This window comes from Quercus robur, chromosome 2, assembly GCF_932294415.1.
Source record: "Quercus robur chromosome 2, dhQueRobu3.1, whole genome shotgun sequence".
In the NCBI taxonomy this organism is placed as follows: Eukaryota; Viridiplantae; Streptophyta; class Magnoliopsida; order Fagales; family Fagaceae; genus Quercus; species Quercus robur.
Genome location: NC_065535.1, coordinates 81347087 through 81359783, shown reverse-complemented (window position 1 = coordinate 81359783; position 12697 = coordinate 81347087). Strand labels below are relative to the sequence as shown.

Sequence of the window (12697 nt, the reverse complement as noted above, 5' to 3'; positions counted from 1 at the left end):
CTTTACTTCTAATCTCTACAAGCACATTGGCTATTTACCATGGAATAGTAGCAGAAGGATAATTAATAGGCATAAATGTACTTTTGGTCCCTACATTTTGCATCTTTTCCATTTTAGTCCTTATATTTTCATTTCACCACTTTTAGTCCCTAAATCAATTAACGCATTCCATTTTGGTCCATACCATTACTCATTTAATAGAAATTGCTGATGTGGCAAACAAAGTGCACTGTTGGCACATTAAATGCTGACATGCCCAATAAAATAATATTAAAAAATGCCACGTTAGCATCCATGTGTTCATTAAAAATAATATTAAAATAAATTTATCAATTTTAAAAATTACAAAATTACAAAAAAGAAAAAAAGAACATAATTAAAAACATAATTAAATTTATCAATATTAATTTATCAAATTCTATTAAACTTTCTGGACAACCAAACACAATAAAAGTTATTAAATCTTAAAATCTCAAACAAAATCTCCAAGCTCTCTCTGTGAAAATCTCAAGCTCTCTCTCCAAGCTATTTCTTTCTACAAAATTCTCCAAGCCCAAGGTGAAGGTAGAGGTGATTGAATGTGGGTTTTGGGTGAAGGTGAAGGTGACTGAAGGTGGTTTCGATTGAAGGGGCTGACTGAAGGTGAGCTATCTCTCTCTAAATTTTGGCCAAAAACCCAACTCTCTCTGGCCAAAAACTCAACCCTCTCTCTCTCTAAACACATGGCCAAAAACCCAGCTCTCTCTCTCTCTCTCTAAATCCATGGTTATTTCAAATTTGTGGTTTCAGATCTTGGGTTTTGTTCATTGATTTGGGATTTGAGTTTTGAGTTTTGAGTTTTGTGTTTGGTTTCTCAGAAAGCCTAAGATAATTTAGGTTGAGTTTTGTGTTTGGGGTGGAAAATTTTGGATTTGAGTTTTGTCTTTGTGTAATTGTAGAATGTCTTTGAGTTTTGTCTCTATGTAATTGTTGAAAAAAATTGGGTTGAGTTTTGGGTTTGGGTTCCAAAATTTTGTCTTTGTAATTGTGGGCATGTCTTTGTGTTTGTGGGTTATGATTTTTGTTGATCTGGGTTTTCACCTTGTTGATTTTGGTTTTTGTTGATCTAGGTTTTGAGAGGCAACAACGCACTCTTCAATATGGAAGTCATGAGTTCCTCTCAAAAAATGGGAAAACCCGATGAATCTGGCGTCCACAGCCATAAGTTATTTGTGTTTGTGATCTTGTGTTAATGTTTAAATTTGAGTTTGTGTTTTTTGTGTTTGGTTCTAGGTTTGTGCTCCGGAATCGAACTGGAGAGGCATTTATTACTCAAAATCAAGTTGTTCAAGAACTTACAGTCTGCGATCTCCGGCGGGATTGGTCCAATGAAAGCGTTGCTAGAGAGATCTAGGGAAACAAGATAAGGCAACCAATTACAGATTTGAGATGGGAAATTTATGTTTTTGTCGGTAAATTTATTTTTTTTGAGTTTGTGTTCATGTGATTGAATATTTTGGTTTCGTGTTCTTTCTTGTTCATGTTTAAGATGAGACTAGATCTGAATTCATGTGTATTTTAGGTTCTAATTTTTTTTTTTCATTTTTTTTTTTTTTTGGTTAAAATAGATAAATTAATTTTCAAAATCAAAAGTTGATGTGGATGCTTATATGTCTTTTTTAATCATTTTTTATGCTGACGTGGCATTTTTTAATATTATTTTATTGGACACGTCAGCATTTAATGTGCCAAGAATGCACTATGTTTGCCACATCAACAATTTCTGTTAAATGAGTAACGGTAAGGACCAAAATGGAACGCGTTAATTGATTTAGGGACTAAAAGTAGTGAAATGAAAATGTAAGAATTAAAATAAAAAATATGCAAAATATTGGGACTAGAAGTGCATTTACGCCTAATTAATATTGAGTATACATTCCTTGCAATCCCCCAACATTTGCCAGATTGTAGTTCCAAGACTATATTGACAGACCTGCCCAAAGCTTTGGCTTCGGCTTGAATAGGAAGACTGGTGTTCACTTTGATGGAGAAGGCGAATACCAAGTTCCATTTTCAATCTCTATCGATGAGGGTTATAGCTAACCTGTTTGGATCAACTGCCGTGTCACAATTGATCTTAAGACCTCCCTTTTGATGACAGTGTAGATTGGTGCTATGCAAATTTTTTGTACAATCCTCTCCCAACTCCCAAGCTCCTTTGTCGAAAGTTTGAGGCCATAAATAACTTTGTTTCTTAAATTCCACACAATATCAGGGTAGCATACAAAGTGAAACTCTGCCTTTGATCTTATTCTGGCATTTGGTCTTTTGGAGGATCACAAAGAAGTTTAGTTGTCGCGTAGTGCTTACTTGGAGGTTAGATATTCTAAGACCCCAGCTACATCTAAACTAGAGGGCTTTCACCAAGGGACATTAATGGACAAATGCAAGGCAGTCTCTGCTTCATCTTCACATAGAGGGCAACTGAGCTCAACATTAGTGACAAATTTTGCTATGTTGGCTTTGTAGGGGAGAATACTTGTGTACCCAACTAGAACGAGTAGAAAAACTATTGAGTTTGAGAACAGAAAAAATGTCAAAGAATTAAAACCCAAGAAACACCCAAAAGGGACTCCTTCCAAAGCAATGGTTGTCCCTGCTATGTCTGCTACTGTGGTATTGAAGTGAATATGATCATTGGTTCAAGCCTCAAGGATGACTACTCCCTACTTCTGTGATATTGCAAATTCGGAAGTTTGTCTTGGTTGCTGAGAATACTATGAGAATTGTTGTGAAATGAACCCTTTTTTCTTTCTTTCTTGTGAAATGAAACTTCTGTGACATATACTTCCTAATTTTGACAAAAATTTAGTTCAATTCACTGACTTTACTTTTGTGCAATTGAGTGCTCTGACTTTCAAATTTATTCAATTAAGATTCCTCTTCACCCCAAAGGAGAACTTAAAAAATATATATAATTTTTTTTTCAAAAATTTATTTTTATTTGCTAGTTGGATTGTTTAATTTAAAAATTAAAAAAAAAAAATATGACGCCATTTTGGGACACTTAATGGCAATCTCCTAACAGATGTAAATGAGAGATTTTAATTGAATAAATTTAAAATTTAATGCACTTAATTGAATGAAAGTGAAGTTCAAGAACTCGATTCAAAAATTTTTAACGCAAAAACTCATAAATACTCAAAACAATGTTTTTGGAGACACTAACAACACAAATCTAACTTAGACTAACAGGAGATTAACGTGACAAGATTGAATTAAATTTTGGACAAAATTAAAGAGTATAGTTTGTAATTTTATGGGGAAAAAAACAAATTATCAAATTCCATTGTCGAAAATACCCTTCCCGCTTTGTGTGGCAACTGTCAACAATGATCGCCAACCATATCAACACCTTGTTTCAGCTTCTCTATGCATGGCTTCTCTTGCCTTTACCACCACTCCAAGCCCACAGTTCCCTCCTTTCAAACCCAAAAACTCTCACAAATTCACACCAACCCATCTCACAAAGCTTCAAGAAGATGCCAAAAGCCATCAAGTTTTGTACAAATCTTACTTCCACCACCTCTCCTCTTTATGCAAAGAAGGCCAAGTTCAAGAAGCTGTGAACCTTCTCGCTGAAATGGAGCTCAAGAATATCAGAGTTGGGCCTCAGATTTACGGTGAGCTCCTTCAGGGTTGTGTGTATCAACGAGCTCTCTTCACGGGTCAGCAAATTCATGCCCATATTGTAAAGCACGGCGATTTCTTTACTGAGAATGAGTATATTGAATCAAAGTTGGTGATTTTCTATGCGAAATGCGATGTTTTGGAGGTTTCAAACCATTTGTTTCGCAGGCTACTGATACAGAACGTGTTTTCTTGGTCTGCAATTATTGGTATGCATTGTAGGATGGGTTTTAGTGAAGAAGCTTTGTTGGGTTTTGTTGAAATGCAAAGAAATGGGTTCTTACCGGATAATTTTGTAGTTCCGAATGCGTTGAAGGCGTGTGGTGCTCTGGGGTGGATTGGGTTTGCAAAAGGGGTTCACGGGTATGTGGTGAAGATGGGTTTTGGTGTGTGTGTATTTGTGGCAAGTAGTCTTGTGGACATGTATGGGAAATGTGGGATTTTGGAGGATGCAAGGAAGGTGTTTGATGGTATGCTTGAGAGGAATGTGGTCGCTTGGAACTCGATGATTGTGAGTTATGTCCAAAATGGAATGAGTGAGGAAGCGATTGAGGTGTTTTATGATATGAGAGTGGAAGGTATTGAACCAACTCGAGTCACTGTTTCAAGCTTTCTTTCAGCTTCAGCTAATATAGGTGCACTTGAAGAGGGTAAGCAAGGGCATGCTATTGCAGTATTAGGAGGATTAGAGTTGGATAACATATTGGGTAGTTCTATTATAAACTTCTATTTCAAGGTCGGTTTGATTGATGATGCAGAGCTAGTTTTTAGTAGGATGCTTGAGCAAGATGTAGTGACATGGAATTTGCTCATATCTGGTTATGCACAATTTGGGCAGGTTGACAAGGCACTTAATATATGCCGACTGATGAGATCAGAAAACTTGAGGTTTGACGCTGTGACTCTTGGATCCTTGTTGTCTGCTTCGGCAGATATAAGCAATATGAAACTTGGTAAGGAGGGGCATTGTTATTGTATTAGAAACAACCTAGAATCTGATGTGGTTGTTGTGAGTAGCATTGTAGATATGTATGTCAAATGTGAGAGAATTGATTTTGCAAGACAAGTTTTCAACTCCACAATTAAGAGAGATATTATATTGTGGAACACTATGTTGGCCGCTTATGCAGAGTTGGGTCAAAGTGGTGAGGCCTTGAAATTGTTTTATCAGATGCAGCTGGAAGGTGTGCCACCAAATGCTATATCATGGAATTCTGTAATTTTGGGTTTCCTTAGAAGTGGCCAGGTCAATGAGGCTAGAGATATGTTCTAGCAATTGCGTTCCCTTGGTGTCCAGCCTAACTGGATCCCATGGACTACTCTTATCTCTGGTCTGGCTCAAAATGGTTTTCCAGATGAGGCAATTTTGGTTTTCCAGCAAATGCAAGAAGCAGGGATTACACCCAATACCATAAGCCTTGTTTCTGCACTCTCAGCTTGCACTGATAAGGCAGCATTACATTATGTAAAAGCTATTCATGGCTATGTTACCAGGCATAATATTTGGCTTTCTATACCTATTGTAACCTCTTTATTGGACATGTATGCTAAATGTGGAATTACTGATCAAGAAAATTGTGCGTTTGATATGATTTTAAGCAAAGAATTGCCTCTCTATAATGCAATGATATGTGCTTATGCATTACATGGTCAAGCTCTAGAAGCTCTATCAGTACTCAAACAATTTGAGGAGGAAGGTATAGAACCAGATAACATAACCTTTACTAGTGTCCTATCAGCATGCAGCCATGCCAGGCTAGTGAATGAAGGTCCTTTTCAATCATATGGTCTCTAAATTCCATATGAAGCCAACTATGGAGCATTATCGCTGTGTGGTTAATCTTCTTTCTTGCTCCAGTAATTTTGATGAAGCATTTAGGCTTATTCTGACAATGCCATGCAAGCCTGATGCAGATATATTAGAATCACTTCTTGCTGCTTGTAGAGATTGCCATGAGATTGAACTTGGGAATTATTTGTCCAAACATTTATTAAAATCGGAACCAGATAATCCTGGAAATTATGTGGCACTTTCAAATGCATATACAGCTTCAAGAAGGTGGGATGAGGTATCATACATGAGGTATTTAATGAAACAAAAGGACCTAAGGAAGGTTACTGGATGCAGCTGGGTTCAAATAAGGGGAGAACTTCATGTGTTTGTTGCCAGTGACAAATCACATCCCAAAATTGGGGATGTTTATACAACATTGGCTCTGTTGGGAATGGAAATGCAGTTTACAGGACACATGCCAACATTTAATGGTGCTGAAATTCTATGCTCTTGAGCACAAGATTTCATAACTGACGTGAATTGGGAAGCTCTCAAGATGGCATGCTACTGAAGCAAATATAAAACAGATAATTGTTGCAGACAAACTAATGTTCCCAAAGAAGGATAAAAATATCCTATGAATGCCTGGAAGTTGCACAAAACTTGCGAGGACAAGAGGGACCTTATTTACCTGACTGGAAAAGGACATGATCAGATCATCCAAAAACTGTTGGGTGCAAGTCTGAATAAACTTGTTAACACTTTGAAGAAGCACAGCTTTGCTTAAGAGGATTCTGTAAGTGCCTGTAAATATGCACCACACTCAGTAGTATATAACATAACACTGCTGTTCTGCAGCTCTGGCTGCTTGCTTGGTTTTGTGACCTGTACCAGGGTATTTATCAAAGTGATGCTCTTTTTTTTGTAATTTACTGTGTGAAATTGATTAGTATAGTGGATCTTTGAGCTTAGACTGAAGTAAAGTTAAATCAAGTATTGTCATGTATATGGAATTAGTCCACTTCTTTGAGCCCAGCAAGCAAAGTGAAGAGTTGGTTCTATGCTGTTAGCTAGATTGATGTAATGACAAACCAGAACAAACGATTCTTATAATGCAGATCTTGCAATTGACAAGAGGTTTATGAATATTTTCCTAGGCTGTGGGTGAATACTTTTATTAATCTATTCCTTGTTCAAAATTATAAGTTAGGTACAAATAATTTTTTCCAATCTTCTGAAGCACGTGCCTTAGAAACCAAGGAAAAAGTTGAATAGAGATATGCATATAAGTGGTGCGGTGTAGTCTGTTTGATCATGGAAAACCATGCCAAACTATTCTGAAATACATGTTTTTTATTCAAGTATCAACCTGAAGTCTAAATGCATATGATCAGCAAGCTATCCTAATTTTCCAACCACCCAATATAAGATCCTTTTTCTGGGGTTTTGATCTGCCAGGAAGGTGATGCAGCATGTGGAAAAAGGTTCTTGTTTGGTGACCACCACTAAGTAGTGCACCTTGTTTCAGGCACAAGCTAAAACTATAAAGATTGACAAAGGTTAGGTCTTTTTGTAGTTGTACTCTGATTATGTAATGTATTATAAACCCGGTTTAAAACACTAATATTACTATTTTTGTATATGTTCTAATAAATATTACTGTTTACTCAAAAAAAAAAAATTAGATCTTTGAAATCAATCCATTAGAAGCCTTAAGTATTGATTTGTTGCCTTCAATCTGATTCAAAACAAAGTTCTAGATACATCATACATTTGAGCTTTTAAATCTTTCTCAACTAATCGCAACTTTAAAATGCTTTGGCTGTTGAGATAGTTCTGCATTATTGATATACATCTATTTAATAAGGTTGGTGAGGACTAAATGAAGTACCTTGTAATGGTTTTTATTATCATAATTGATCCAACTAACACCAAATAGACTTCTATATTTAAATTCATAGCTGGAGATGATTACTGTTTGAATGTTCTTCTAGCTATCCAACTCTATACAGTCTATTTTTATTTATATATTTTCAAAAATGAACTTAGAAGGCAAGAAATTGAACTACTCTATTAGTTAAATAAATACCTTAGCAGGTCAATTCTACTTGTCTCTATTTGCTGCTTTTCTCGGGCTGATGACCAATTAATGACTAATTAGTGGTATAAGTTATTGCAGAGTTGCTTGAATAGCACTCTCTCAACAGACAACAGCATTTGGTTTTTCTTAATTAGTCCTTCGAAAATATAGGAGGTGTCTCTTTAAAGTCACTAATCACTAATTACCTTGATCTGGAGATGATTATTCGAGTCAAATACCAAAGAAATGTATTTAGTTGAACCACTTAATTCGTAGGCTTGTGTTGTATTTAGAAAAAGATGCGTCTCTCATACATATCGCATATTCTATATGCCAAGTGAAAGCTAGTCTACAAGTTAAAGAAAAGGAATTAGGTTCTATGGAGCAAAATTTTAGCTGAATATTAGTTGAGGAAGATAATATTAGGTAAACCATATTTAAAGAAAATTAAAGTTTTAGTTTAACTCATGATATATGTAATAATATATTTTGTGTCAATATCTAGTTGAACTGTACATGAAATACATGCCAAAAGACCCAAACCCCAAATCCCTTCTAGTGGGTTTAGCTTGACACAGAGAGATTATTATTAACTTAATAGACATCTTTATCATATGCATAATGGACCACAAAATGATTTACGTTAGCTGCCAGCCAATGAGCAAAGTGCATCCTCACGTTGCTTGTTAGCGTCCTCAGCTTTTTATCAGTGTCACTAATTATTTTTCCAAGCTCTTCCAGTGGTGTCTCATGACAATAATTCCATGTCTCTTCTCTCCCTTGCATCCAAAGGCTAGAAGCGAAATCGCGGCACACATATTCATTGACTTGGTGGGCCACGCTGATCTCAGCCAAAAAAACATTATAAATCAAATAAAATTTTGACCATGTTTGTGATACATTCACTTAGCCTACCACATCATTTTCAGACTACCACTCCCTTATGATTAATAACTCATGGTTGTTCATGCACAAATTGTCAAATCTAATATCCTTTAAGCTAAAAATTCCAGCTTAAGTAAGCGATTAAGTTGGAAGTTTTTTTATGGAGTTAACCAACAACAAAAAATACGAAGTTGAACATAATATCTCTAGTATCTCTATCAAAAGTCCCACCTAGAAAGTGATTTAAGTAAAGGTTACAAAGCTAAAGTCATGGGCCACCCCAGTTCGAAGTAGATGATTATTTATGGGATACTTAACATAGAAGGCCCACATTTGGACTGGTGTTTTTTTCACAATTTAGCCACTTTTTAATTACATGAAAAATATCTTCTCGATGTGAGTTTGTCAAGGGTCAATTTGTGGAGGACCGTGACGGATAAGATGGGTCTCTTTTTTTTTATGAACAGATAAGATGGGTCTCAGAAAACAAAATCTGGGTTAATTAATGGTAGTAGCAAAAAGATTAGGAAACCGATTAAAACAGGACAAGAATTTAGGGGTATTTTTTTTTTTTGTCGCAAATGCAAACAGGGGAGGGGGGGAACTCGATTTGTGTCGGAACAAAAGCGTTGCTAAAGTCCACTTTCGGTGCACCAAATCACGAAAATATCAATATGCTTTCACAACGAGGCGCCTGCCTCGGTTGCTCCACCTAGTTTGACATATACCGCATTTCACGAGGGATCGTCACTTACTTTGGACTAAGCACCGACAATAAGCAAATTTCAAAGGAATATAAGTTTAGTGATGATTCTCAAATTTTTTTATATAATTCTTAAGATGACATATTTAGTTGGTACAAAAATAAGTGATGTTAATTATAGATATGAAAATGATGTTGCATTAATCACTAGGATAGTCATACACAAGGGCGGAGCCAGGGGGGTCGGGGGTCGGGGGGAATCGCCCCCCACCCCTCAGCCCGTCCAAAAAATACCTTAAATTATTAAATACCCCTATCTTTTTTCTTTTTTTTGGTTTTTTAAATGTCACTTTGTTTCTTTAACCTTAAAACAGAGTATAATTTCTAAATAAACTATTGAGGAATCTTAAGTCCTCCACTAACACACTTTGCACTGAAATTTTTTTAGTTCGTCCCTAACATATTATAATTTAAAAAATTTATGGAAACATATTAACCAAAATAATAGAAATGTACATATATTACACTCAGTGTCTATCTAACTACTAATAGTTGCATTCATAAAAAATAAAAAAATAAAAATAGATCACTCATGTTAGAAATATCTCAATAGATAAATACAATATTATGAATAAACTTTTTTTGTTTGTAGTTTTTTATTTTTTTTTGCATAATTACATTAAATATCACTTAGTATTTAAATGAATAGCTTTTAATTTTTCAAATTGATCTCAAATATTATATATTCACATAAAAATTTGTGTAAGTGCATATATCATATATAAATTCCCCCCCCCCAACTCAAATCTTAGCTCCGCCACTAGTCATACTCATACACCTAATATACTTGACTCATTTGATCAATTTTGTTGGACCTAAAGGAGCGCAAGTGATCTCAAATATGTTGGCTGGTCATAATCTTAAAATTTTTGGGTGCTTCTAAGGATTATGAGGTAACAAATGTGAGGACAAGGTTTCACCCCGATGGTGTTCTTAATGCCATATGGATGAGAAAATGGGTAATTAATGTTATGTGTGTACCATATGACTATCTTGAATTTAATGACACTTATGATTATGATTAGATCTATAAGGGCTGAATTCAAATGTTTTGAAAAAAAAAAATTTCTTATAATCAGAGGAAGACTTGGCTTTATTCATTATGTGAAGATATGAGAAAGATAAGGCAAGTTCTTACTATCGATTATTGATAAGATGAAGCTATCCAATGACCATGAGACTTTTCGTGTAATTGTTCACACATGCCACCATAGAATTCAAGATTTGATTTGTCTATTAGAATCTTTCGCTTGCCCTAAATTTGTCTTGCATTTACGCCTTACTTCTATCATTTGAGTCATCCTCATGACTTCCCCAAACCGTGACCATGATGCTGCTGAGTCCTTGAACTTTAGAACATGGCAAAATTCACCTTTAGATTAGGGGCTGGATGTCTTCAATTAGGCCATTAGAGATCGGTATGTAACTACGGTGAATTTTACCGCCTAATATGAGTCCCTTGACTTCATCTCGAGGGTAGCTATATTCTTGCTTGGGCTAACAGATTAGAACTTCGTGCCTTAGAGCCATTTGGATACAATCATCCCTTACCTATCTCAAGTAAGTAACCACCACAACATTAATCCGTGAACAATATTCAACAATAAAGTTATTGTGGTCAAAATTACGTATAAAAACCCGCTTGAGGAGTGATGTAAAGCTGACCACGAAGGATTAATTAAATTACATAAACTTTTGGTCAATGTCCAGTGTCAACTTAGCAATCGGTTATTAATTAGACTTTTGGTCATGTGTGGGTTAATTAGACTCTTTTTTTTCCACCTTAATATCAGCTGATTTTTTTGTCTTTATACTAACACAATTAATTAATTATTAAACAGCTTAGAATTCTGTCATGAACTAATGCATAATCAAAATTAATCACTCGAGCCAATTCCTGGAAGTTCAATTCAATATCAAATGGTGTTAAATATTAGTTATAATATACTCCATATTAAATATGTTTGTATAGATGTGGAAGAATGAAGCATAAAATAGGAATACAAAAACATGAGAGTTACGTGGTTCAGTCTAACAACCTACGTCCACAGGGAAAACCTTAAAGGGTTACATCTTTAATATATTAGACTATAGTACAAATCTTATATTTCAATGAACCATGACATGGATATATATAGTAGACTAAACTCTAGACTAATAAACTTCTGGTACAAGTAAGAGACTTGACTTGCACACAAAATAGAATTAGACTTGAGACTATGCTAATAGACTAATATATCTCTAACACCCCCTCTCAAACTCAAGATGAAACCTTGAGATTTGATAAAGTTGAGAAGATCCCTTGAATGAAGTTTGGCTCTGTGATGGTGGTTTAAGAAAGGCAATGATCTTGCAGTGTTGATGCGACTTCTAATGGTAACATGACTATACTGGAGAGTTTTGACGCCAGCAGTGAGAAGTTAAAGAAGATGAATGCAATGAAAAAACACCGAAGAGGATAAAAATTGCTCTTAAACACACCATAAGACAGAAGACAGAAAACTATAGCCACAGGAAGGTGGCTCTTATACCATGTTAAATATTGGCTATGATAAGGAAGTATAAAATAAGAACACAAAAACACAAGGGTTACATGGTTCAACCTAATGACCTACGTTCACAGAGGAAATCCTAAAGGACTACATCTTTAATATATTAAAGTATAGTACAGATTCTGTATTACAATAAACCATAATATGGTATATATAATAGACTAAACCCTATACTAATAAACTTTCAGTGCAAGTAAGAGACTTGGATTACACACGAAATAGAATTAGACTTGAGCCTATGTTAATGGGCTAATATATCTCTAACAAATAGTACTCTAAAATTCTTGTGACACACTTTTCACACATTTTGCAACAACTAGTATATGTCAAGTAAGAATTAGATTAATTTTCACTAGTACAAGTAATGATATTATGTGTATATAATGTAATCCAACCAAGCATTAAAAAATGTAAAAAATTTTAAAGTTAGTTTTGAGTTTGGACCTATATCATTCGCTCTAAATAATTACTATTTATCATCGTATCAAGATATTTTTAATTCCTAAACTCTACTCTTGAACGTACAAATTGTGTCAAAATATGTTTTTATAAAAGAACTCAAATAGTACAAAGTAAGACGGAGATTGGGTGACCCAAAGGGGGTTCTGGATGAAATTGAAAAGCAGAGCAAGTCATGGTGGGGTATTGGGTGTCGAGAATCAACGGCTGACACACTCGCTGGGTCAAAGAGTGTGTCAGATAAGAAGAGGCCTGCCAGCCTGTACGCCACCCATTTTGCCACTATTCCTACACATAAAGGGACAAAATTCTACCCACATTGCCAAATCTACCCCCATATCACAGCCTTTGCTTTTCCACCACGTGGCTAGCTATCTTTACTCAGACCTACCAAGGATGGTCCCGCCACCACAATAATCCCTCAACCACCTACCGGCACCGCTGATACCGGGCTGAACGGTGTGATTAATAAAGCAATTTCTGCCCACAAGGACGGAGTGGGACCCAAAATTGAA

The 12697-nt window shown here is 35.5% G+C and overlaps 1 protein-coding gene across 1 annotated transcript; it reads left to right on the top strand.

The window, feature by feature from the left end:
• The first annotated feature begins 3058 nt into the window (after positions 1-3058).
• On the top strand, positions 3059-6578 carry LOC126715298 (pentatricopeptide repeat-containing protein At5g55740, chloroplastic-like). Its single transcript, XM_050415840.1, is given in 2 exon segments — positions 3059-5439; positions 5441-6578. Coding segments are annotated over 2 exon segments (2658 nt in total). The 5' UTR covers positions 3059-3298; the 3' UTR covers positions 5958-6578.
• Positions 6579-12697: the final 6119 nt, after the last annotated feature.